This window comes from Notamacropus eugenii, chromosome X (genome assembly GCF_028372415.1).
Source record: "Notamacropus eugenii isolate mMacEug1 chromosome X, mMacEug1.pri_v2, whole genome shotgun sequence".
Taxonomy (NCBI): domain Eukaryota; kingdom Metazoa; phylum Chordata; class Mammalia; order Diprotodontia; family Macropodidae; genus Notamacropus; species Notamacropus eugenii.
In genome coordinates, this window is record NC_092879.1 from 29,090,989 (window position 1) to 29,118,963 (window position 27,975).

The window sequence follows — 27,975 nt, forward strand, 5'->3', positions numbered from 1 at the left end:
CTGTAATCTCAAGTAGAGGGGAGGTTAAGGCTGGTGGGTCGTCTGAGATGCAACTGGCTAAACTGATCTGGTATCTGCATTAAGTCTGGCATTAATGTGAACCTCAGGGAGTGGGTGTTAAGGGTGTGGTGGGAGGAACCTAGGGAGGGCAGGTAGGTGGTGCAATGGAGTGTGGTCCTTGGGAGTCAGAAAGACTGAAATTCGAACCCTCCCTCAGACACTTCAGAGCCACAGAACCATTGTGAGGATCAAATGAAGGGCTTTGCAGACCTTAAGGTACATACTAGATCTTCAGGAGAGGCAAACTGACTCGCTGGAAACATAAAGAGGTCAGTGCTCCCGTATTCATCAGTGGTGGAACTAGGCCTGTGAATAGCCCCTATTTTTCCAGTGTGGGTGAGATGGAGAGACCTAATGGAAAAGATACTTCGGGGGTGGGGTGGGAGATTCGTGAGAGGGGCAAATTAATTTAAATATTTGCTACTTGAAAAATAAAAAAAAAACAACACCCACAAAACACTAAACATAAATATTGCAAAAAAATTTAAAGTTAGAGATGTCACTTAAAGATGTAAACTTAGATGACTGGAAAGATGGTGGTGCCCTTGACAAAAATGAGGATGTTCCTTAAAGAGTTTCATTAGAAATAGGGATTAGCAACACACTGGCATTTCACAGGCAGTGAATGAGCAGGAATTCATTATATTTATGGTGAGAAAGAGAAATCTGAGCTATGGCAGATAATGGAACTGAGTTGAACTTATTCTAATGCTTTGAGGTAGTCCATTCACCATTTGAGGCATATAGATGTCTAGGAAGTTGTAATGCTTAGTAAATTATGTTAGAGAACATATATTCACAATGGAAAAGCCATTGCTGGTATGTGGTAGGGAGACAAAGTCAAGATTTGATAAATTCCCAAATGAAAGATTCCATTCCCCAACCTCAACTTTCTGGTCTTTCCATTTGCACATCAAGCAGGCCCTTCTTTTGGCCAAAAGTGAAACCTGCTATAGGACAAGATGACACAGGCAAAGAATTTTTAGTAAATCTATAAGTGTTTGTTTCTCTTCCCCTCCATCCACAAATAAAGAGAGCACACATGCACTTTGGTTCCTCGGTTCCTTTGGTTGCCAAGGGGCAATTAACGCCCAATAGTTGAAAGATCACTTGCTGGCAACTGATCCATTCACTCTAGGCCAATAGAATGGGATGAAAAAATCCTCCATCTATTGATCCAGAATATGGACTGAATCTGATAGAATGGAAGATCCTTAAGGGCAGGGACTGTTTCATTTTTCTCTGTATGTTACCAGTGCTAAATACAAAGCCAAGAACATTCTGGTTCAGTCATGTACAATTAATTCTTCATGTCCATTTGGGGTTTTCTTTGCAAAGATACTGGAGTGGTTTGCCATTTCCTTCTCTAGCTCATTTTGCAGATGAGGAAAATGAGGCAAACAGGGTACAGTGACCTGCCCAGGATCACACAGTTAGTACATGAGGCTGGGTTTGAACTCAGGAAGATAAGTTCCTAACTCCAGGTCTGGCACTCTATCCACTGCACCATCTAACTGACCCCACTGAGAACATAGAAGTTAATAAATGATTCTTGATTAGCTGATGGGGGAAACTGAGAGATATGGTTGTAGGTGAATTTAGAACATGTACCATTTTAAAAGGGAAATCAGTATTTGGGGCGGAAATATTAGCCAGTGTAGGAAACAGTGAGATCCTGAAACAGTCAAATTTTTATTTTCATAAATTGTTAACAAATATCATTGTTGTTTTGAGCTTATCAGTTTCCAGAAAAAACAGGTAACACTAATACAGCAGTAATGGTCAAAGAAACTAGCTGCAAAGCAAATCTGACAAAGCCCTAGGCCTGCATGGTGTTCCACAGTCTCCTGAGGATTGTGCCAAGGTTGCCTTTTGCTATCTGCAGAGGAGTCTTATTTTCTTTGTTCTCAAGGAAGATATTCGCTCCACGGGACACCAGTAGCTTTGATTCTTCAATTCTTTCCTCATCGCAAGCTAGGTGTCTGAATTTGGGAATCACAAAGATCACTGGTTAGCACTGACTTGGCTCGGTGCACTGTGCACACGACTGGACTGAGACGCTCCCGGAAAGGCCATTCCCAAATTGAGAACCTGCTCTGGCAGTGTCTTCAAAGCCTAGGAATGCTGCCTTAGATCTCCCGATCCAAAGCTCTTCCCACTAGGTAATGATCCCTTTGTGTTATTTATACAGGACTTGGAGACCAGGGAAATGACTTACCTCCAACCCCGCCCCTCCAAGATCAGACTTGGAACATCCAGGGGCTCTAAGTTATCTTTTCACATTTATCTGAACCTCTTATGTTCACTAGACGACTCTCACTTTGGAGAGCATGTTCACAAGTAGTACCTTGTTAGACACTTGCAATAAGGCTGAAACTTTTATAGAATAAGAAGTGCTCAAAAGGGATTGGGGAAGAGGAAGGGGAGAAGTAGTGCTCAAAGAATGAAATTCTGTCAATCTAATTATGAATGCTCACTGGTGGAGAGACGTCTAAAGAGACTGATGCAATTTCACAGAGAACTGAGGTCAAATTTTCAATTGGCACAGTCAGAAGATGAAGACAAGAGGATACTAAGTCAAGGACAAAAATGGAAAATAGTCTATACAAAAGAATAACATGGACTCGGAAGAAGAGGGGGTAGAAAAATTAAAGGCCAGGGTGAGATGAGGCTTGTCCCAAATCTCAAACAAATAAAGATAACCAATGGTAGGGACAGTAGGAGCTTTTAAGATATACTTGGCTAGGTTACGGCCTGAACCTATTTCTAGAGTACAGGGAACACCCAGGGAAGGAAACTCCTTGTACCAAGGTAGCTTGGCACTTTTTCTACAACTTAAGAGTTTTAAAGAGAGTTGGTTGGGGCACTGAAAAGGATGGTGAGTGATGTCTCTCACCTGGACAAAGGCAGGATTTAAAAGCCAGATCTGCTTGGCTTGGAGGCCAGCTACCTGGCCACTATGGCATACTGCCTCTCCTAGGCTTGGAAGAACAAGGGACATGTCCCCTGATTGCAGCAGATGGTAACAAATAGGAGAGTGGAACTACTCCAGTATCATTCTGTTTCCATCTTCCCTACTGAGGAGACTGATAGGCATACTAGAAAGGGTAGAACAAATATAATACAGAAGAAAGTGAACAGGTGAGAAGATAATGACACTTAGCTAAGTATCTCTAAATGAATTCAAATCGACTAGTCCACATGAATTATAGCTATCTCAAAGCAGTGAAAGAACCTGAAGAAAATCAGTGAAGCACTATTAGTGGTTTGTTTCTGAGACTAGGACTCCCAATTTTGTCCAGGCTGGAAGCGCAGTGGCCCAATCCCCATGCTGATCAGCACACAAACTTTAATTCTGTTTTTTCCAACCTGGGCTGATTTACTCCTTCTTAGTCTGCCTGCGGCCCTCTGCTCCCCTAGCCTAATCACACTGGTACCAGATCTAGTACAGATACCCAATTAGCTTTGGCTCAACTGCAGCTCAGAAGTCCCAAGCTCAACCAATCCCAATCCTCAGCCTTGCTAGCAACAGGGACTACAGGTGTGTATCACAATGCCTGGTGATCACTATGACTAATCTCTGCAGAATGGGAGATGGGTGGCATGGCACAGCAGATTGGGCAGTGGTCCTGAAGTCAGGAAGACCTGGGTGTGAATTCAACCTCAGATATTTACGAGCAATGACCACGGGCAAGTCACTTCACAACTTTGGGCATCAATTTCCTCTTCTACAAAATAGGGGGATTGGACCTCTGGGGTCCCTTCTGGTTCTAAGTCTATGGCCCTATTTGTGATGTGGGACAATTCATTTCCCCTCCCTGAGCCTCAGTTTCTTCTTCTGTAAAATGTAAGGGTTGGACTGGATGACCTCTAGGATTCTCCCCCTTCCAGCTCTATGTATGTGATTCTATCGATAATGGCAAATTAGACCAGTGAGCTTGACATTCACACCTGTCAAAATGTAAAATATATTGCTAGTCTGTGAGTGCTTAGAAAGAGAAAGACACACACACTGCTGTGACCATCATGTGTTGAGAGAGGCTTTGGAAGCCTGGAAAGGCAGGGCAGGAGGTACAGCATGAGTGGGACTGAAAACCTGAGATTCCCAGCTGGGGAGCGGCAAAAGAAGGGGGGAGTTGCGGCTGCTGTGGTAACAGTAATAAGGAGAGCTAGCATTTTTATAGCTTTTCAAAGTTGGCAGTTTTGACAGGCTTGGAGGCTTGAAAATGGGTGTAGACCAAGGGGAGTTGCAGAGGGTGGGTGGGTATACAGAGAGGTGCACCCAGAGGGCCTCCTATGAAAGCAGTGGAACAGCTGCAGTGGCTGGAAACAGTCTTACCTTGCCTAGAGGTTAGGGAAGGGTGGCAAGACATTCACGACTATGGCTAAGGAACCCTATTCTCTGAATTGGGGGGGCAAGAAGAGAAACAGGGCACTAAACATCTAGTCTTTCTGTCACTCATTACCTCAACAGTTACCCTCAAAACCAAAAGAGAGGTGAGCAGGACCACATTTTATTGATCTACTGGGCCTTGGTCACTGTTATCACTTTATTCAAAGTTGCTGAATAAAGCTCTGGCTTTATTATTCCTGGGAAGGATCTAGCTGAGTGACAGGAGCAACCCAGTGGAACTGGGTTTCTGTACGTCTCCTACTGGTAGCAAGTTCAGTTAAAATACAGAGTTTGGAAGGCACTGGCATGAAGGAGCCAAAACCGCTCGGGGATGTTGATATGGTATATAGTTGAGAAATGTCTGGAAAAGACATCCCATTCTGGGAGGGGCATGAGGAACGCCGTGGTTACTGTGGCTGGGTTGGGTCTTAAAGCATGCCCTACTGTCAGCCCAGGATGACAGTTAGTTTTGCTTGATTACTTCTCCTATTCATTTTTTTAAAAATTATGTTGAAGGAAAGACTCTCTGAGCAGGAGAAGGAAGAGAAAGGACAGATTTGGAAATGAAGGGGAAGTAAAAACAAAAGTTATCAATACAAAACTTAAAAAGAAATGTTTCTAAACCATAAGGTGATGAGCTATTTAACAATGGGTTTTCAAGTAGGAGCTGTTAAAGTCTTTCTTTGGTTCTTGGCTTGACTTTTTGAACCCAACATCTATTTTATGTTGTCTGGTACTAAAATGCAGAAAACAAGTCATGTCCAATTAACCTCATTTTCTTCTTGGACAGGGATACTAGGAAGATCACATGTGATCTTAGATTTATGGACAGAAGGGACCTCAGAGGCCCTCTTGTCCAGAGGAGGAAGCTGAGGCCCAGGGCAGTTTGGAAATGACTGGCCCAGGGTTAAATACAGGATGCTACCTCTAGAGCTGGAAGGACCCTCAGAGACTGAGTCCAAACACTTCATTTTACAGAGGAGGAAACTGAGGCCCAGGGAGGGGAAAGGGACTGGCACAGCATCCTACAGGTAGGTAATAGCAGAAGTAGATGCAGAATTTGAACCCAGGTTCTTTGACTCCAGATCCAGCACCCCTTTCTATTGTACCATACTACCTCCCCTTGCAGGTGACTACTGCTCTGGATTTCAGGAAGGCATCTGATAAAGAGTCTCATCATTCCCTTATGGACGTACAAAAGAAAGGAAGGCTGATAGCAGTATAGGAAGGCAAGCACTAAACAGGCTAAACCCAGTACAGTGAGTATGAATGAGTAATGGGGCAGGGGTCTCGAGGGGCCTTCCACAGGATAATTAATGTCTCTGCCTTGTCCTGTGCAAGTTTTATCAATGACACAATGAGGAAGTTGGCATGTTAGTCATTTTTTGGGAATAACACCAAGTTGGGAGAGAAAGTTCAGAGCTAGATGATAGAATGGGGATTCCAGATGACTTTGTGAGGTTGAAGCAATGTAGAAAAGCAAACAAGATGAAGTTGAAAAGGACTAAGTGTAAAGTTCTGTACTTTGGTTCTAAAGTCAACTGCAGAAATACTGGATAGGGACTGAGATGTCAACAGCAGCTTATGTGAAGATGGGTGACTTGGAGCACCACTCCACAGAAGTGCACACTGGGATATGACTGTCGCCACCCTGGCAAGTGAATTCGATCTTAGGTTGCAAGGAGAGTAATTCATATATCTGGAGAGCTTGAGAGTCTGCCAACTGCGTTCTGTACGACAACTGTGTCACATAGAGAGCACGAGTATTATTTCCCTTCTGGTCCTCTGTGAGGGCCACTGAGGCTCAGAAAGGTTCCCTGGCTTATACATAGTCATGGGGCTAACAAGTGGTAGGACAAGGACTGAGAAGCAAAAACTTGGATCTCTTCCTACTGGCCTATACTGCTTCTCCAAGTTTAATCTTAGTGATAAGAAAGCCCTGCAAGAATGACTAGGATAATAGTATACAAAATAAGAGAGGGTCTACTAGTGTTGGATTCTGGTCTGGTCAACTCACACCAGGAGGTATACTGCTCATTGGAGGAATCAGTGTCTTGTGGGGCACAAAGGTGAACAAGAACACATTCAAAGAGGAGTGATTAAGATGGTAGAGAGAACAGAAAGCTGACAGTGCAAACTCCAAAGGGCAGGGATGGTTTCATCCCTTATATTTCTATCTCTGGCATCTAGCACAATCCCTGGCACAAAACTAGTGCTTAAAAATGCTTAGACAATGACTGATGGAGTGGGGAACCTGAAACCACCTCATAAAAAAAAAAAACTGTTAAAGGAAAAGAAGCATTTATTAAGCACCTACTGTATGTAAGGAACTGTGTTGAGCACTTTACAAATATCTCATTTGAGTCTCACAACAACCCTGCATGGAAGGTGCTATTATGATCCCCATTTAACAGATGAGGAAACTGAGGCAAACAGAGGTGAAGTGACCTGCCTAGGATCACATAGGTAGTAAGTGTCTAAGGCTGGATTTGAACTCAGGTCTTCATGAGTCCAGGATACAGAGCTCTCTCCACTATGGTGCCACTAAACTGTCTCTAAAGCAACTGGGAGTGTTTATCAACTAATACGTGTTTATTAAATGCCTATTGTGTGTACCAGGGACCAGGGATACCTAACCAATGAATGAAACCATCTCTCCTCCCAAAGACCTTACATTCCAAGTGTATGTAGGCTAAACAGAAAGCGAATAAATACCAAGTGGTTCCACACAAGGTGCTGTGGGAAGAGGGGCAGGAGAATTTGGGGGAGATAAGGAGAGGCAGCATGGAGAAGGTGGTGCTTGAGCAATGGCTTGAAGGAAGAGAGGAATTCGATGAGGCTGAGATGAAGAGGGAGTACATTTCAGGTATGGGGAACAGGTAGTGCAAAGGTATGGCAATGAGAGCTAGAACAAGGAACAAAGAGAGGCCTAGTCTGGCTGGATCCCAAAGTCAGGGAGTGGCTTGGGGCCATGGCTGCACCAAAACAGGAAAAGTTACATTTTATCCTAGAGGCCATAGGGAATTATTGTAGCTGAGTAGGGAATGGCCCAAATGGCAGCCAGGTGGAGGGGGGTAGTCTATGGAGACTTGAGGCAGGGAGACCAATCAGGGGGCTGGTGCAATAACCTAGGTAAGACATGATGAGGGTGTGTGAATGAAGAGAAGGAGTTGAATGTGAGAGATACTGTGGGATAAAAACAGCAAGATCTGGCAATCTAGTTGTTAAGAGTTAGTGGGTGAGGATAGTGCAAGGTTATGAACCTGGGAGACTCAACAGATGGTGGTGACTGGAAGAAATAGGGCAGTCTAGAAGAGGGGAGAGTCTAGGGAAAGACCACTTTTGGACATGCCCAGTTTGGGATGTATTAGACAGCAGAAGTTCCTTCCAACTTTGAGATCCTGTGACTCACTGTGTGAGTTCCAGAGAACAGAACGAGAAACAGGAGGAAATTCCAGGGGAGCAGGTTTTGGCTGAACCTAAGGAAGGCCTTTCTCACAATCAGAGTAGTTCTGTGTTGCAGACAGTTTCACATCAGCTGTGGCATGCCAAGTGGGTAGAAGGTTGGACAAGATGACTTCGGTGGTCCCTTCCTATTTGTAGCATTACCATCATTTTAGGGATGAAGAAGTTGGGGCACCGGGAGGTTTTATTGTTATATTATTTGCCTCAGGTCTCAGATGGTTAGTGAAAGAGCTGGGACTCAAACCTAGGTGGCTCTGAGACCTAAGAAGACTGAGGGATTTCATCTGAACAAGCTATATCCAAAAAAAAAAAAAAAGACTAAAGGAATAGGGATTTTAATGCATAAAATGTAAAGCACAACAAAACAAGATTTAAGTTGCAGACTCCTAAGTGTTTCTGGTTTGAAGAATGATGTATAAAAACAATGCCAAAAGATAAGAGAGCTGATGGAACTCCTCCCCTTTCCAGGCCCAAAGCCAGGCAGATTCAAAACTCAGCGTGAGTTAAAAGCACCACTTAGCAGCTGAAACTACCAGGAGCTTGAGCTTAAGAGTGTTTAGACCGGGGGAGGTGGTCGGTAGTGCTACAGTGCTTTTGTACTCTGTCCTGCTCAGACCATGTTGCAGGCATTGTGTTTGGTTCTGGGCAGATTTTAGAAAGGAAGAGGGCAAGCAGATGGAGATACGATCAGTGGAGCTTAGCTCTAAGTTGGCAGGGCCTTCAAGAGCTGTTTAGTCTGAGCTCCTCATTTTAGAGAAGAAAGTGAAGCCCAAAAGGGGAACTGACTCGTCCCATGTCCCCCAGGTAATAAATGCCAGAGGTGGTATGTGAACTCCAGAGACTGTTCTTTCAATTGTACCACACTGCCTCCTTGAGGTCAGAACACTGTGAGGATCAACATTTGAGGAAATGAGAATGTTTGGCCAAGAGAAGACTTCATGGGGACAAGACAGCTGCCTTTAACTATTTAAAGAGCCATCAGATGGAAAAGAGATTAAGACTTGTCCTGCTTGGCTGCAGAAAGAGAAAGGCTGGAAGTTTCAAAGAGGCAAATTGAGGTCTGATCAAAGGAAAAATGTCCTAACACCTGGAGCTATTGTTCTAAAGGTGGAAGGAACTGCCTGAGAAGGTGGTGGTTTCTCCCTCCATGAAGGTCTTCAGGAAAAGGCCCGGTGCCTTGTGGGGCACAGAACAGAGGGGCTTCCTGTTCGGGGAGGGCCTTGGTGTCCCTTCCAAGTCTGTGAAATGAAAAGGACCATGACTTCATACTTACAAAGCAGTGTTCCCTTGAGCATCCTGGATGTTTATGGAGGCGTTGTACTGCAGAAGCACTTGGATTGTCTTCAGATTTCCCTTGGCTGCGGCTCTGTGCAACGGAGTGGACTCCAAGTGGTCGATAGCATCAGGATTAGCACCTCCTTCTAATAACATGCCAACAATCTGAAGAAATGGGGGGAAAAGAGCATGGGACCACTGGGGATCATTTCGATCTAGTGCTTAGCACCAGAAGAAATGCTTTTTGTATTCATTCATCTAGTCAAAGTCAGAGGCCTGAGACTCACGGACGCACCTCATACTTATTTTTGGACGAGGCATAATGCAGTGGAGTACACCCATTCTGATTGATGGCATTCACTTGGGCTCCTTTTGCTAGCAGAGCCTTCACAATCTCATCCCGGCCAGCAGAGGCAGCAATATGAAGAGGGGACCAACCCGCCTAGAGGAGAAAAGACCAAGAGGGAAATGGGACAGAAAAGACCACATAACATATGCAATACAAAAAAAATGCAGGCAGGAAAAGCTCCACATCTAGCCAATCCCAACCACACTTTTAAACCTAGGCCCTTTGTGACCTCCTCCTCTTGCTCAAGGAACCAATTATTGTTTTTAGAAGGGACTGGTCCACAACTCCTCAGTGGCTCCAGGCGTCATCCCCAGGAGTTTTCAGGCTAAAACATCCCTTCCCAGACACCAGTACCCTTGTATGGGTGGTCTCTCTCCCTAGGATATAAGCTCTGTAAAGGCAGGGCTTTTGTATTCATTTCCCAGGCTTAGAAGTAAGTGCTTAACAAATGCTTTTGGTTCAGTCACGAATTTTCAACATCTTATTACTCTTATGCTTTCCAACATCCCTCAAGTAGAGTTACAGGCCAAATATCATTGCAACTGAGAAGAGCTCTCATTTTTCATGACCTACACCACTACCATAATTAATCAGCTCCAAGTAAAGAGGGCATGAAGTGAAACCACATTATAGGTTACAGGGAGAAGTTAGTTTCATAGAAACAATATAAATGGGTATCCAGCAGAACAGCCCCGTGGGGGAGCGTCCCAGCTTTTAGATAGGATTGGACTGGATTATAATGTGCTAATGATGCTACTGAGAAACAAATTATGCTGGTGCTGCAATAGCAAGTGCTCCTTTTGGTCAGTCATTTCAGTCACTTATGACTGTTCGTGACCCCATTTGGGGTTTTAAACCTTGGCAAAGATACTGGAATGGTTTTGTCAATTCCTTCTCCAGCTCATTTTACAGATGAGTAAACTGAGCCAAACAGGGTTAAATGACTTGCCCGGGGTCACACAACTAGTCAGTGTCTGAGGCCAGATTTGAACTCAAAGCAACAATTTATACACACACTCTCTCAAATAATAATGTCATTCAGTTATTTCAGTCATGTCCAACTCTGTGACCTCAATTGTGGATTTTCTTGGCAGGAACTGGAGTGGTTTGCCATTTTCTTCTCCAGCTCCTTTTACAGATTAGGAATTGAAGCAAACCCCTGTTTCACTTAACCCTTTAAGTGACGTGCCCAGGATCACATAGCTAGTAAGTGCCTGAGGCCAGATTTGAACTCGTTAAGATGAGTCTTCCTGAATTCAAGCTCAGTGCTCTCTCAACTGTACCACCTAGCTGTGCCAATTAATAACAGCATCTATAAAACACCAGGTTTGTTTGTTTTACAAAGAAGAGGATTTGCTAAATTATCTTTGGAGTAGTATTTTTTTTTCTTAATAAATATTTTATTGGGGCAGCTAGGTGGTGCAGTGGATAGAGGACCTGAGTGCAAATCCATCCTCAGACACTAGCTCTGTGACCCTGTGCAAGTCACTTAACCCCTATTGATTCCCCTCAAAAAATTTACTTTCCCACAATTACATGTAAATAGAATTTTTAACATTCATTTAAAAAAGTTTTGAATTCCAAATTTTCTCCCTCCATCTCTCACCTGCTCACGACATAATAAGCAATTTGATATGGGTTACGTACAATCATGTAAAACATATTTCCATATAAATCATATTGTGAAAGAAGCCACAGACCAAAAAAATCCAAACCCACGAAATATAGTGAAAAATAGTATGGTTCAATCTGCATTCAGACTCCATTTGTTGTTTCACTGGAAGTGGACAGCATTTTTCATCTTGAGTCCTTTAGAATTTCTCTTGGAAAAATGTATTGCTAAGCATAGCCAAGTTAAGTCTTTCATAATTGATTATCATACAATATTAATGCTACTATGTACAACGTTCTCCAGGTTCTGCTCACTTCGCTCAGCATCAGTTCGTGTAAGTCTTTTCAAGTTTTTCTGAAATCTATCTGCATGGCATTTCTTATAGTATGATAATATTACATTACAATCATATACCACGATTTGTCCAGCCATTTCCCAATTGATGGGTATCTCTTCCACTTCCAATTCTTTGGAAAGAGCTGCTATAAATTTTTTTTTACACACATAGGTCCTTTCCCTTTATTTTAAATCTCTTTGGAATACAGAGCTAGCAGTGGTATTGCTGGGTCAAAGGGTATGCAGTTTTATAGCCCTTTGGGCATAGTTGCAAATTGCTCTCCAGAATGGTTGAATTAGTTAGGCAAGTCCACCAACAGTGTATTGGTGTCCCAATTTTCCTACCTCTTCTCCAACATTTATCATTTTCCTTTTTCTGTCACATTAGTCAATCTGATGGGTGTGAGGTGGTACCTCAGAGTTGTCTTAATTTGCATTTCTCTAATCAATAATGATTTGGAGCATTTCTATATTACTACAGATAGCTTTGATTTCTCCATCTGAAAACTGCCTGTTAATATCCTTCAACAATTTATCAATTGGGGAATGACCTGTATATTATAAATTTGACTTAGTCCTCTATATATTTGAGAAATGAGGCCTTTATCAGATACACTTGCTATAAAAATTGTTTCCCAGCTTTCTGCTTCCCTTCTAATTTTGGTTGCATTGGCTTTATTTCACATTTAATATAATTAAAAGTACCCTTTTTACATCCAGTAATGCTATCTCTTGTCTGGTCATAAATTCTTCCCTTTTCCATAGATCTGATAGACAAACCATTCCTTGCTTTCCTAACTTGCTTATGAATCCATTTTGACATTATCTTGGTATATAGTGTAAGAAGTTGGTCTATAGCTTGTTTCTGCCATACTATTTTCCAGTTCTTCCAGAAGTTTTGGTCAAACTGAGTTCTTGTCCAACACTTTAAAGTTTGCAAAGCTCTTTACAATATTACTTCAGCAGATCCTCCCAACACCCGTGGATGGTAGGTGTTATAATTATCATTCCCATTTTACAGTTGAGGGAACTCAGGTAGACGCACATTAAATGATTTGCCTAGGGTCACATAGCTAGTTAAGTGGCTGAGGTCAGATTTGAATATGTGTATGTATATATACACAAATCTCTAAGCTCTCCGGCAACACAAAATTTCCATAAATAAACAAAACTCTCCCGTGAACACTCCTTTGAAGTATTGAGTAATGATCTTTTTTATTTCACAGAACTGGGACACAAACCCTCTGAGTTCCGTGGATATTAGAGAAGTATGGCTAGTGCAAAGAATTTAATGTTAGAGTACTTTAGTTTGAATATGAATTCTTCTACTTTCTATCTGTGTGACCTTGAGCAATCTATTTGCCTGTGACCTCTGCAAAAGGGTAGGGGTCATGGAATAGTATTTAAATTGTGTTTTAGTTCCAGGGGCTCAGCAGTAAAATAACCTGTCCATGGTCATGAAAGTAACCAGCAGCAGAATCAAGAGGAAAAGCTAGAATTCTCAGTTTGTGCAATGCCAATGTTGCTACAGCAAAATCTCAGCCATGCCAAACTTATTCTGGAGTATCTGAGGGAACAGAATTCTAGTGTAACAAAGGATCTTGATTCTCCTCTGATGTTCATCTACTTTTGCACCTGGAACTTCATTCATGTGGGTATTCTCTCCAACGGTATAGCTTGTGACGTATGCACACCTTCAGATATGTGCAACTCTTTGTCCATGTCAAAAATAAATCTTCCACAGGGAGATTTCACAATGTGCTTCTTCCAGATTTATTGCTATTTCAGAGATCCCAATGTGGCACACTGATTGGCAGTGGTCCCCCACTTTTAGCACATGACCTGCCCACCCCCTTCTCTGTTCATACAATTCTCTGACAATGGTTGGACTGCACAATTCCTCACTGGTAATATACTGTAGATTATTTATGCCCATCATGGGTCTCCCCATGGTTCACTGGGTGAAACCGAATTCTTTTCAAACAATGATATTTCATGGTCTGGAGCCATAATAGAATCATCACATTAGAATATTGGTGTTAAAAGATTGCCTTTGTTTCAGGAAGAAGCACAGCACTATTAAAAAGCAGTGTGCGCTTTCCCAAAGGCAATCCTACTCATTCCCTGCAGATTTGTTTTGCTTATACATCACCTAAATTTTTCCCTGTAACCCTCTTCCTCCCCTTAAAATAAAGATTTTTTAAAGAAAAAGAGAAAAAAATCTAGCAAAATCAATCAATACATTTTAAAACAACCAACAATCTAGGCAATGTTCTACACTGTGGCTAAGCACTAGGGATACAAAATAAGGGGAAAAAAAATAACCCAGTCCCAGGTTTCAAGAAGCTCCCAGGCTAATAGAGGAGACAACTTGAAAACACCTATGTACAAACAAGATATAGACAGGAATTGGAGAAAATCAATAGAGGGAAAGCACTAAGATAAGATTGGGAAAGGCAGAAGGTAGGATTTTAGTAGATATCTGAAGAAAGGATCCTGGGAAGATAGTGGAATAAGGCAGGAAATTACCTGACTTTTCCAAATTTCCCACAAACAATTTAAAATAATGCCTCAAAGTAAACTTCATCAAGGCAGAAATAATTAAAAGTTGGGGTAAAACAGTTGTCCAACCTAGGACAACTTGGGAGAGGAGTAGGAAACACCAGACCTTTTGGGTGTGCTTTGGCCTAGGTAAGCTAGATATTGTGTTCGTCCTTCGTTGCTAAAGAAGACCATGCCATCAGAGAAATGATGACATGACTTGCACTTGACTTTGAGTGAGGGAAGGCTGTGCAGGTCACCAGTCTCACTTCTCCTCCAGAGCCATCTGAATCCAGAGACCTGATATTCCTCAGGATGACTGGAGATGACCCAGGATGCATTGGGAGACCTTGGGCCCTTTAGGCCAAGGTCTTTGCAGGCACTCACTTAGGGTGAGGCAATGCCCATTCATTGAATAGGCCTGTTTAAGAAGTAGCCAGGGCATGGCCCCTTTAATGAGGTCAAGAAAAAAAGACATCAGGGTGGGTGGGAAATAGCAAGTTACTATTGATAATCACTCTCAAGCTAGGAGGGTCCAGAGGAGCCCTCAGGCAGGGCCCCAATGGAGTCCCAGTTTCAGAGTGCAGTAGGTTTAAGGTTTTGGGTGAGGAGAAGAGAGGAGTTTTACTGGCTCATTTCCTAAGCTAGATATGGTAACTATTTGGAGATAATTGAATGGGAATAGAAAGGAATATACCTTTTTCTCACAGTACATGGTATCTTTACAAAAACTGACCATATACTAGGGCATAAAAGCAGAAATATTAAATTCATCCTTTTCAGATTATAATGCAATAAAATTATATTTACCAAGGGATCATGGAAACATAGATGAAAAATTAATTGGCACCTAAATAACCTATCTTAAAGAATGAATAGGTTAAATAAAAAGTTATAGAAATAATAATTTTATTAAAGAGAATGATAATAGTGAGATAACATACCAAAACCTATCTAAAATGCCTGCATCAATAAAATTGACAGGGAGCAGACCAATGAACTCTGTGAGCAATTAAAAAAACTAGGAAAAGAACAAATTAAAAATCCCCAATTAACCACCAAATTGGAAATCCCCAAAATTAAAGGTGAGATTAATAAAATTGATTGTAAGAAAATCATTTAACTAGTAAATGAAACTAGGAGTTGATTTTATGAAAAATAATCCAATAAAATAGGTAAGTCATTGGTTGATATGATTTTAAAAAAGAGAGAAGAAAACCAAATCAATAGTATCAAAGATGAAAAGGGTGAATATACCACTAATGAAGATGAAATCAAAGCAATTATTAGGGCTTATTTTACCCAATGGATGTGCCAATGGATTTAACAATTTAAATGACATGAAAGAGTACTTACAAAAATATAAACTGCCTAGGTTAGGAAACAGAATATCCAAATAAACCTATTTTAGAAACAGAAATTAAACAGGCCATACATGAGCTTTCTAAGAAAAAAGCATCAGGTCCAGGTAGATTTAAAAGTGAATTCTACCAAACATTTAAAGATCAATTAATTCCAACATTAAATAAATTATCTGGAATAATAAGCAAAGGAGTCCTACCAAACTCCTTTCATGAAACAAATATGGTGCTAATACCTAAATCAGCAAGAGCAAAAACAGACAAAGAAAGGGAGATATCATAAGTAAATTAGAACGTAGAACGTATTACCAAACAAACTTATGGATAGGAGAATTTATGAATAAGCAAGAAATCGAGTGTATTGTGAGCTGTAAAGTGGAAAATTTTGATTACATTAAATTTAAAAGATTTTGTACAAATAAAACCAATGTAGTGAGGATTAGAAGAAAAGCAGAAAATTGAGAAAAATTTTTTAGTTTCTTGGATAAAGGTATCATATCTCAAATATGTAGAGAAGTTTGTCAAATTTAGAAGAATATGAGTCATTCCTCAACTGATACATGGTCAAATGATATGAACAGGCAATTTTGGATGAAGAAATCAAACCAAGAATAATCATATGAAAAAATGTCTAAATCATTACTGATTAAAAAAACATTACGGATTAGAAAAATGCAAATTAAAACAACTTGATCTCAATATGATCTCACACCTATCAGATTTGCTAAAACGACAGGAGGGAAAAATGACAAATGTTGGAGGGGATGTGGAAAAATTGGAACACTAATACACTGATGGTAAAACTGTGAACTGATTCAACTCTTTGGACAGCAGTCAGGAATCATGTCCAAAGAGTTATAAAACTGTGTATACCCTTTGATCTAGAAATACCACTATTAGATCTGTTTCCTATGGTGATAAGGGAAAAAGGAAAAGAACCTATAGTTCTAAAATATTTAGAGCAGCTCTTTGTGGTGGCAAAGAATTGGACATTGAGGGGATGCTCATCACTTGGGAAATAGCTGAACAAGTTGTGGTACGTGATCACGATGGAATACTACTGTGCTGTATGAAACGGTTGGCAGGTTGATTTTAGGAAAACATGGAAAGGATTGTAAAAAATAATGAAAAGTGAAATGAGCAGAACAAGAGAACGTTGCTATACAGTAACAGCACTCTTGTTCAAAGAATAACTGTGAACAACTAAGTTATTCTGAGTAGTATAAATACTCAAATCAACTACAAAGGATCTATGAAGGAAGATAGTATCTACCTTCAGAGAAAGAACTGATAAATGGTTTTACATATATGTGTGTGTATATGTATCAAATGGGGGCCTTCTCTAGCGTGAGGTGGGGAAGGGCAGAGGGAGACAGTTCAAAACTTAAAATGTAACAAAAAAGGAAAAAGATTTAAAAAGAAAAAAAGAAAAAACAGAAAACCTGAAGGAAGTCAGGAAAGAACAGAAGAGGTGATGAGGGAAAGAATTTCAGGGATAGAGAGGCAGTCAGTGAAAATGCTTGGAGTCAGGAGATGGGGGTGTTGTGTATGAGGAACAGTAAGGAGGCCAGTATTCATTTCTGATCCCAATTCACTGAAATCCTGCCTGTTCCCTTCTCTTACATTTATCCAGAGTGCCTTTGATATAGGTCTGGATTATTTTCATAAAGATTTTGTAGAGATTAATTAACCCTTCAATGCTCTCAAAGTAGTATGTGCCTATAGTGCATGCCCCATCTGTATTTTCTTGGCTTAGTTCAACTGCTGTCATCTTCCTTTGTTTTCTTCAATGACTTTCTTTTACTTTCATGCAGCTCAATGGGGACTGAAATACTAAAAGCTCAAATGTGATGGTTCCACTCCTATTGGTGGAGAGAACAGTTTATTAAAACAATCTTGACAGATCCTTTAAAACTTTGTCTGTTGTCATCTGTCCAGTTTCATTCTGAAATGCTTGTCTCTCACTAAGCTCCATGTAAACATTTTCCTCTCCATTGCTCATCAATGTTTTACGAAGTGATACCACTCATAATTTCAGATCATTTTCCATCCTAAGATTTTACAAATGACATTGTATTTTAAAGCAGTGCTGCCTTTTACTGTCATATGGCAGGGAGATCAAGCATTTGCTAGCTAAGGCGCTTTCTAGGTTCTTGCAGCAATTGATTTACATCTGTTAATTGTTGTGCTCGTCCTTTGTTGCCGAAGACCATGCCATCAGAGAAATGATGACATGACTTGCACTTGACTTTGTTTTGAGTGAGGGAGGGCTGTGCAAGGTCACCAGCCTCACTTCTCCTCCAGAGTCATCGGAATCCAGTGACCTGATAATCATCAGGGTAACTGGAGATGACTGGATATTCCTTAGGAGAATGTACTAGTGTCAACATCTGTCCTTTCAAGCCAGTTTTGGGGGTCAATAGCTTATCTAAAAAGGGGCAGGTTAGCTGTTTTAATTGCATGCCTTTTTCTTTTAATTCAATACTGATTTTGATCTTTGTCAAAGAAGCCAATGGTCTGACTGTAAATGAAAAGCTGATTTAGGAATAACTCCCACTCCAGCTGTTTTGTCCCAAAGCAGTCTTAGACATATCATCCATTTCATTCTTTGTGATGTCATTTAGTATAGGGAAAATGAGGCACAGAAAAGTTAAGTGGTTCACAGGAGATCACAGGATGGGAGAATTACTTATCAGGAGGGTGGGATTGTTGGCCCCAGGCTTAATTACCAGGTCCACTATGTAACATTCTAGTTATTTATTATTCTAGTTTTGTCGATGGTCTACAAATTCAAGCCTAAGTAAATTCCAGTCTGGAACCCAAAGATAATGAGGAATTTGTTCACTTGGACTAATACTTACATCATCTTTATCATTCACTGGCACTCCAAAATTAAGCAGGAAGTTAACGATGTCTACGCATCCTGCTGAGCATGCCCAATGTAATGCGGTCCGGTTATCCTGCACAAGAAAGAGAACTCACAGTACAAACTAAGCCTAACACTTTTAAGATTTACATTCCTTCTTGGGAACTTAACAAACACATACTTTGGGATATAATTTTTCTTTCTGCATTCCCATCAGCTAGCAGATTCTGGGGCATAGTAGGCACTTAATAAATCCTTATTGACTGATACAAATAAGAACAAAAAATGAGAATTGTACGTGAAACAGTGAACAGCCATCGTATAACTTGTTTTTTAAAGTTTATATTAAATTGAGTGCAATAATAACAAAATTGGTTTGTCTCTGTCCTCTTCCAAGCTTTTGCTTTTACTGGTGCTCTTCTCTTTATCCTATTAGTGTATCTCTATTACTTCCCACTAACTCACCTCCCCCAATAAGTTCTTTTTTTATTTTTAAAATTATTTTTATTTTGTTAAATATTTCCCATTAAATATAAAAGAATTTTTAACAAACATTTTAAAAAAATTTTGAGTTCCAAATTCTCTACCTTTCCCCCATTCTCCCCTCCTTGAGAAGGCAAGCACATTGATTTCAATTATACATGTGAGGTCATGAAAAACATATTTCCATATTAGCCATGTTGCAAAAGAAAACAAAATAAAACAATAAAAATTTTCAAAGTTTGAAATAAGTCTGCTTCAATCTGCTTTCGGAGTTTATTAGTTCTCTCTCTGGAGGTGCATAGCATTTTTCATCATGGGTCCTTTGGAATCGTCTTGGATCACTGTCTTGATGAGAATAGCTAAATTTTCCACAGTAGATTATCATTACAATATTGCTATTATTATGTACAATGTTCTCATGGTTCTGGCTCACTTTATTTTCCATCAGTTCATATAAGTCTTTCCAGGTTTTGCTAAAACCATCCTGTTTGTCATTTCTTATAGCACAACAGTATTCCATCACAATAGAAGCCCTCTCTTATAATGAATTAAGTACAGTCCAATGAAATAGGTCCAACACATTGGCCTTTCTCTCTCATTCTGCACCTCTAGTCCATCACCTCTTGTCACAAGCTAACTCTGCTTTTGAAAACAAACAGGAGCCAAAGGCAAGACAGCTAATATAAGGAATAGCCAATTTTAACTTTCATAGTCAAGAAATGAGGAGCATAGATAAGGAAGCCTCGAATCACCTCCTTTTCAGTAACTTCTTAAAGATGAACACAGGGAAGTTTCAGTAATCAGAGAAGGAAGGTTTCAAAGAATACAAGGAGGGAAAGCTAGCAGTCTAAGTTGTTTTCAGCATAACTCCCTAACCCTGCAACCTCAAAACAGTAAGAAATGTGTTAAATTGAAGGAGGGAAATAAGCTGGGGAAACACCTTCGCATGATGTAAATTTTCCAAAATAATACAGGATGGCCAAACTGCCTGAAGTTCCCATTCACTTTAACCATCTGCAACCTACGTGCTATACATCAAACACAAAAAACCTGACAGGCTGGAATTTAAAACTTTGGCTCCTCTCTTGTCTGTTCAGGGCAGTGAGTCAGTCTAAACTCCTCATACTCTTTAACAAGTGGAGAACGCTGAACAGTACTGCAGTAGAATAAGTAGATGTGGGGGGGTGGGGCAGGAAGACCCAGTACTACATGGGCAGACAGGGGGAAAGCGACTTCTGTGCCCGAAGAAAAGGGAGTATAGTATAAGCCCAGCCGAAGTCCTCTGTATGTGGAGTTTCCACAAGGCAAGGATCTCCCACACCATATGATCATGAGAAAACTCACCCATAGAATTAGAAGGGATAGTGGAAAAAAATGTTCAATCAGTTAAACAAAAAGCTCAGGAGGGGGCAAATATTGTGACTGCACTAAATTTAGTCTAAACTTTAATTCTCTTTTTTTTTTTGTTTTTTATTTGTATCAATCAGTAAGCATTAAGTGCCTACTATGTGCCAGACACTGTGCTAGCTGCTGGGGATAGAGATGTAAAAATTGTACTGGAATGTACCAAAGTACAAAGTCCAAGAGAAGAGGGTGCAGTGGCAAGAATACTAAATTGGAATCTAAGAACTTGTATTCAAATCCTTACTTTGCTATTTACTTACTACCTGTACGTAGGTGTAGGCACTAAGTCACTTGACCTCCCCAGGCCTCAGTTTCCTCAGCTACAAAATGAGAAGATTGGTCTAGATGACCTCTAAGGTTCCTTCTGGCTCTATGTTCCTATGCTCTTTTCTTATTCAGCACCAGGAAAACTGGGTATAAAACCCAACTTGAGCAGACAAAGCAACGAGACTCATAAGAAAAGGAATGAACAACTAATCTAGAAAAGGTAGCACTCCAATGAATAAAAATTACAAAAGAAATCTAAAAACCCTTACTGAAAAATATGAGAATAAAATTTGCGGGGCTCCCAAAAATAATGAAATAGCAGCAAGAATCTCTAGAATGTTTCAAAAGAGAAAGAAAATCATTAAAAGAAGAAATTGGGCTAGAAATCAGATCCCCCAAGGAAAAAAAAAATCCGTAAGACAAAAAGACAATAGATAACTTAGAACACATAACAGTGAATCACTCTAAAATAGCAGAGACCACGAACAAGAGAATGACAAATTTGAAATTCAAAAAATACAGATGAGAAAATCTTGGCCAAACAGAAAGAAACAGGTTTTAAAACACTTTTGTTAAATGTTTGTTTGGAAGATAGGATGCAAAGATTATTCCACACCCCCCCCCCCCTTCAATTGACAGCTTCCCCTATTATCCCTACCTGTATTGATTTTGTTCACGTTAAAGTTTTATAAATTTTATCCAACTGAAGTTATCTGCTGGGTAGTTTGTAGTCACCTCTACCCCTTGTTTTATAAAGATCTCCTTTCCTAGTCATAGGTGTGAAAGATAACCTGATTTTGTGGTCTTTTGATATTTTTTTTCCTGGTGTAACCTTTAATATTTAGGTTGGGTATCCACTTTGAACTTAATTGTGCTGTATGGTCTAAGCTGATGTTCTTAACCTAATAGCTGCTAAACTGCTTTCCAGCTTTCCCAGTAGATATTGTCAAATAGGGATTCCTTCCACAAATAGCTTATGTTCCCGTATTTACTGAACAATGAGCTACTGAGTTTGGTTCTTGTTCCTTAGCTAATTTGTTCCACTGATCTACTTTTCTTTGTTTTCTCTTCTACCAAATAGTTATCCCTTCCACATCCTGGGGGTTAGGGGTGTGGCACCCCCTCGATCTGGAAGATCTGTGTAAAATTTTTTGACCCTCCCTTCATACCAAAGAAGTATTTGAATTATTATAGTATTAAAAGATAAAATGTTGATATTATATAATACATATATATATAACACATATATTTTATGCATTTCTGAGTTCCTAAACTTTTTCTGTGTGGTCTGCTGGCCTTCATGTGTCATCTGTGGTTTCCAGAAAACTCCCCCAAAATTCCCATTTAATTTCCTATGCTGACCTGCAATATATCAAAATCGCAATGTGCAAGGGATAACTGTAGTTTTAATGAGTGCTTTACAATGTAATTTGAAGTCTAGAAGTGCTATTCTTAAGAGAAAAATTCTTAACCAGAAAAGAGAGAGACAATAAAAGATTTTAATTATATGAAATTTAATAGTTTTTACCCAAACAAAATCAGTGCAAAAAGAAGAAAAATTGTCAATATTTGCACCAAATACCTGATACTATGCTGCTTTACCTAGCTATATATACACCTCCTCCACCTTAATAAATGGCATATTATTACCTCATAAGAAATGAAAAGTAATATGGAATTGAGAGATAAGGTAAAGAATGAGATAAGCAGAAACAGAACGCTTTACACAATGACTACAATAACTGTGAATCAAGAGGGAAGCCATAGAAGTCCTCAGGTTGAGACTTTATTTGCAGACAAACTACATGCAGAGGGAGAGAGAAGCTGAGGAAGGCTGGTTCCCTCGATTAGCGCCTCACCTTGTCAATCTTGGTGGCAAAGAAGTCTATAATGTATAATGTTGCATACATTATCAGATACAGTCATTTTTATCAGATTGGTTACAATGGGGAAAAAACACACTTCCTGTTTCCTTCCCTTTAATCACCTAAAAGTGATTACATGAGGGAAGGAGAGGGAAAGAACTAGAATCTAAGGGGGTGCTTTAGATTGCTTCTTAAACCAATTATGGTATATGAATATAACGGAATATTGTGTCATGAGAAATCACAACAGAAACAAATTCAGAGAATCCTACCTAGTATAAACTGAAGCAAAATAACGTGAGCAGAACCAAGTTTACTTAAGAACAACAACACTGCAAAGAAAAACAACTTTGAAAGTCTTAAGAACTCTTAACAAAGCCATAATCAACTATGTCTCCAGAGCACCTGTGACAAAGCATGGTACCCACCTCTTCTTGGAGAGTAATGGACAAAAAGTACAGAAAGACAGACATTTGTGGATATGGTCACCGTTTTGCTTGACTAAACATATTTGTTACAAGGGTTCCTTTTTTTTTTTTTTTTTCTAATCTTTCCAATTATCTCCATTTTGGAGGGTGAGGTTAGAGGAGCAGGTGAGCAGCAGTGATACCAAAAACAGAGGGTCATGATAAAAATATTTTTAAAAGCATGGAAAGAGAACAGAAGGAAGCACAGACAAGCAGGAAATTTCCAAAAAGGAATTGTAGAATTTATTTTATATCTTTTAGAAGCACTTTTTGTTATAAGGATTTTTTTTTTACTTTTCCTTATCTCCATTAATGGAGGTTGGGAGGACAAGGGAGTGGTGGCTCCAAGAGAGAGAACCATTGTAATTTTCTTTTAAATTTAAAGACAGAAAACAGAAGTACAGATAAGGAGAGCAGTTTGAAAAACTAAAGTGTTGAATTTATTTTTATATATTTAAAAAAATTAACATGTAGATTTATTTTACTTGACTATATTTGTAACAAAGATTCTTTTTTAAAAAATTTTCCTTACGTCTATTAATGGGGGGGAGGGGTTAAGAGGGGATAAGCAGTAATGGTGCCAAAAAATAAGGCCATTGGAACATTAAAAAAAAATTAATAGATAAGAACAGAAAGAAACACAAACCAGCAGGACAGTACTGAAGGTAAAGTATAGAATTTATTTTATATATATATATATATATATATATATATGTGTGTGTGTGTGTGTATGTGTGTGTGTGTTTAAAGCATTGATATACTTTTTCATAAATCTGTGATGATTAATTTTGTTCAACTATGCTTTGTTAGAAGGATTCTTTTTTTAAACCTTTTCTTATCTCCATTATTTTTTGGGGGGGCAGGGGAAGAGTGGGTGAGCAGGACTGATGCCAAAAAGAGGACACCTGTAACATTTTTTTTTGTAGATGGATAAATAATAACACAAAGCACAGACAAGCAGGGCAGTTTTGAAAGTAAAGTGTAGATTATAAACTTTTGTAAAAAGCACTTATATATGCTTTCAAAAATCTGTTGTGTAAACTCATTTTGCTCGCCTATGCTTTTCTGTTAGGATTTTTTTTTTTTACCTTTCTTCTCTTTTAATTGTGGGAAAGGGGCTAGCAGGGAAGGAGTGAATACGCAGTAGTGGTACCAAAAAAAAAAAGAGGACCATGGTAACGTTTTTAAAAAATGCTCAGAAGAGAACAGAAGCAGGATTGTTTTGAAAGGTACAGAATTTATTATATACATGTGTATATAAAATAAATTCTGTACCTTACTTTCAAAACAATATATAAATATATAACAATATACATAAATATATAAAACCAATTTAATATAAACATAATATATAAATATAAAAACTATATAAATATATAAAACTATATATATAACTATATATATATATTTAAAAGCAAGTGATGTGAAATGAAGAGCCAGTTTCATACAGAATGCTCTTTTGGTATTCTGTTGTGTTTATAGAAATGTACTTTCTTGGAAAACAGATTACTAATTTTTTTTTTAAAAGAAGAGAAAGGAGGCACCACCGCACAGAACCTTGTCCCTATCCTAGTACCTTACAGAGACTAAAAATGGAGGTCTCCTTGTCATGTTCACATCCCTGATCCATCACCACAAGAATCCATTTGGGCAAGGCCTACTGCAGGTAAGAAGGAAGTTAAGTGTGTGTAGACACCATATTGCAATGCTGGTTTTGGCCATAGCCCCCATAGTAAAAGTGGACTGGGAATGAAGTAAATGAATTTGGGAACTAAAATGTTGTTTTACCACATGACCCTACAACAAGTGTTCAAGGTCCATGAACTTGTTTTGAAAATTATTTTTTAATTATATTGTAATAGAATTGGTTTTCTTTGTAATTCTGTATGTCCTACTTTATGCATTTAAGAACATAATTCTTAGTGGGGGTCCAGACCACTCAAGGCAAGTGGGGGGGAGGGGTGGTCATGACAAAAAAAAAAAAAAAAAGAGAGAAAGTCAAGAACCCTTGCCTAGAGAATTATAGAGTGGAAGATTCTATTGTTCTGTGAAGTTTGCATTCAGTGAAATGTGGCTTCCAGGCCCCAGGTTCCCCATCCCTGCTCTAGATCTTGAGTAAGGAGGGCTCCTGCGGGGGCCAAACAGTCCAGCTCCCTTTCATTTTCCCAATGGGGAAATGAGGTCCTTTGAGGGGGTCTCAACTAGGGTGCTAAATTTGAAGTCAGGAAGGTGGCTCTGGGGAGCCATTGAGTCCCTCCCTTTTTGTTTTTCAAGAGGGGAAGCAGGGCCTTCTTTAGGGTTCCACCTCTTTTTTGTATTGTGTTGCATTTATGGAAATGTTCGTTTTTAGTGTTTAAGTTAAGAATTTATTTTTAAAAATAATCCATTTTTAAAGTGGAAAAGAGGCCCATTTCACTGTTCCTTGTTTCTGTTCTAGTGCCTCCTAGCTTTAGGGGTCCCACCCTTTTTTTTCCAAGTGGGAGAGGGGAAGGGTCTTGCCTTGTGTTCCACTTATGATGCTAGATTTGAGGTCAGGAAGGCCCTCGAGTCCCACACCTTTTGTTCTCTGAGAGGGGGAGGGGAAGGGTACTGCTTAGGGTTCCACCAAGGGTGCTAGATTTAAAGTTGGAAAGGTCCATTAGGGCCATCCAATCCCCCTCCCCTTTTTCGTTTTCCAAGTGTGGAAACTGAGGCCCACGGTGGAGAAGGGCCCTGCCCGAGGTCTGGGGGCTTTTCCCTCCCACTCGGTCCCCATCTCCCCTCCCCCACTCCAGCCTGGAGGCTTCAGTGGCGGGATGCGCACCGAGGCTCTCTAACGACTGCGGCGCTCAAGGCCTTGGTCGAACTCGCGTCTTCGACTTCACTTGCAGTGGTACTACAGGAAGAGGGAGTTGCGGGGAAAGGCGGGCAGGCCGGCCGGGCTCCCTCGCTCGGTCCCTCACCTGGTCAATCTTGGTGGCCTGGGATTTATCCGACAGGACCTTTTCCTTCAGCAGCTCCAACTTTCCGTTAAAGGCCAGGTTGCAGATATCCACGTTGGACACGAAGCCCTCCATCTCGACTACTTCGCGAGCTCCCGCTTCGACTCCGCCTCTTATAAGCACTAGGGACCAATAGGAGAACCGGTAAGGCGGGACCCCAACCACTCAGACCTCTCTACTCTTTCCCAATCTCCAGAACCCAATCGCCCCCCTCCCCCGCCTCCCCCACCCCGGCCTTCTCACAATCTCCTTCTGGGAGTTGTAGTTCTACGTTGGCTCCGGGCGGGGGAGTCTTCTCCTGTAATACTCTACCTCAGGATATTGGGCTACGAATCCCAGCGTGCCTCGCGGTGCGCAGTCGCAGTGCAGTCTGCGGTATGCACCAACGATGACAGCTGGAGAATGGAGTGGAGGCCTTGGAGCGGCGCCGGAGGCGATGGATGGGTCGGCGAGCGAACTCAGGCTTCGGGAGACACACTCCGAAGCCCTGGGGACAAGTGGGGTGAGTGGTGCCCGAGGGTTGGGTGGGGGGCGGCTCAAGCGGACACCCCTGACTGGGCTGGGAGCTTGACCGGCTGGCTGGCCAGGTCCCTCTGCTCAGAGGGACTGGCTCTTGGCCAGGGGAGGTAGGGGGAGGGGTTCCCAGGGACCACTGAGGGACGTTGTCCAAGTTAGGAGCGCCCGAATCAGAGCTCTCAGGGGAGGCTCCTGAGGGTCCGGCCACTGCCGAAGGACTGACTACAGGCCCCGCTGTGACGTCATGTAGGGGCCGCGTCTCCATGGACTCGTTCTTGCCCCGCCCCAACGCGGTGACGTCACACAATGGCCATTCCACCTGAGTCTCTGTGGACGTTATGAGGGGCAGGGAACCATGGCAACCGAACTGCAGTCTGAGGTTTTAGCTTCATAGGTTGAGAGGCCAACCTCATCCTTTTACTGATGGGGAAACTGGGGCTCAGGGAGGGGAAGTGACTTGTCCTAGGTTACACATAGGATCCTAGATCTAGAGCTGAGAGACATAGAGGTCAACTAGGCCAACCCCCATCATTTTACAGAGGAGGAAACTGAGGCCCAGGAAGGGGAAGTGACTGGCCCAAGGTCACCCATAGGGCCACAGATCTAAAGCTGGAAGGGCCCTTAGAGTCCACTGTGCACACTCCCCTCATTTTACAGAGGAGGAAAGTGAGCCTCATAGAGAGGAAGTGACTTATCCAAGGTCACACAGAAGAACAAAGGTTTGAATTGAAGGCCATAGTCCAACCCCCCTGGTTTTCAAAGAAGGAAAAGGAGACCCAAGAAGGTGATCAGATTTGCCCCAGGTTGTATAAATTGTAAGTGGCAGAATCATCATTTGAACCTAGTTCTTCCAAATCCAGCACTCTTCATCCCTAGAACTCCTGCTGTGATCTGCCCTCTCCATGACCCCACCATGGTTGCCTGCCTCAGTCTCCCACTATATCTGGGCCTGGTTCCAGCTACACTTCATTCCCTGGACATCTTCCCAGCCTCTATGCTTCCCTCCTGACCTCCAACTCTTACTATCTCCTTTCCAGTTCTGGAACCATAGTAAATCAGCTGTCATTGCTCCTAGAATGCATGTGTCAATTTACTCCCCAGTGGCACCATTTACCCTCCCTGTAACTTTTCAAACCAAAAGATCCCTTCCTGGCCACACTCTTGTATGTGTTGCTTGTCTTTTAGAATGTAAGCTCCTTGGGGTCTGGGACTCCCTCTACCAGTGCAAATAGCCAACCTAATCTGCAGTTTTCACAGGACAGTAAATTTACATCTGGAAGGGACCTCAGAGACAATCTAGTGTAACCCTCTCGTTTTACAAATGTGGCATTTAAAAAGTTTGAGAGAGATCATTTCTGAGCCATTTAATCATTTTATTAATAATACTGGAATTTTTAATAAAAGGCCAGTGGCACTCTGGAATGCCAAAAGCAATCATGGTGACTGGCTCATGGCTTATATACCCTTGGAAGAGGGGTGTTCCTGAAGTTGGCAATCAATTCTGATTGGTTAACAATTGATGAGAGCATGAATATTACAATTAGAAGCTGAGAGTGACATCCTATCAAAGAGGGACTGTCCCTATACCCAGACTACCCCCAGCCTTGGGTTATCTATTCAGAGAATTTCTCCCCACCCAAACCTGAGTAGTAGCACAAATGGCTTCCTCAGCTGGGTGGGATCTGAACAAGATTATTAAGAAAGGTAATCCAATCTCATCAGCAGTGTCCTCCA

General features: G+C 40.9%; 2 protein-coding genes across 4 annotated transcripts in view; one reads left to right on the plus strand and one right to left on the minus strand.

Annotated features, from left to right (window-relative positions):
* Positions 1-1,733: 1,733 nt before the first annotated feature.
* On the minus strand, positions 1,734-26,489 carry PSMD10 (proteasome 26S subunit, non-ATPase 10). Of its 2 annotated transcripts, none has more exons than XM_072626011.1 (6): positions 26,038-26,489; positions 25,687-25,847; positions 18,254-18,352; positions 9,489-9,635; positions 9,192-9,358; positions 1,734-2,042 (listed from the first exon to the last, which is right to left on the minus strand). In XM_072626011.1, exons 2-6 carry the CDS (start codon positions 25,798-25,800, stop codon positions 1,880-1,882), a joined length of 690 nt encoding a protein of 229 aa, XP_072482112.1. In that variant the 5' UTR covers positions 25,801-25,847; positions 26,038-26,489; the 3' UTR covers positions 1,734-1,879. The 2 variants fall into 2 exon arrangements, with proteins under 2 accessions (XP_072482112.1, XP_072482113.1); XM_072626012.1 differs by having other exon boundaries at positions 25,969-26,062.
* ATG4A (autophagy related 4A cysteine peptidase) overlaps positions 26,100-27,975 on the plus strand; it is a 69,252-nt gene continuing 67,376 nt past the window's right edge. Inside the window, exon 1 of one of the 2 annotated variants that reach the window (XM_072626010.1) lies at positions 26,100-26,227. In XM_072626010.1, coding sequence (XP_072482111.1) covers positions 26,128-26,227 — 100 coding nt within the window. In that variant the 5' untranslated portion in view covers positions 26,100-26,127. The remainder of the gene's footprint in view (positions 26,228-27,975) is intronic. The other variant, XM_072626008.1, reaches the window with a different exon arrangement.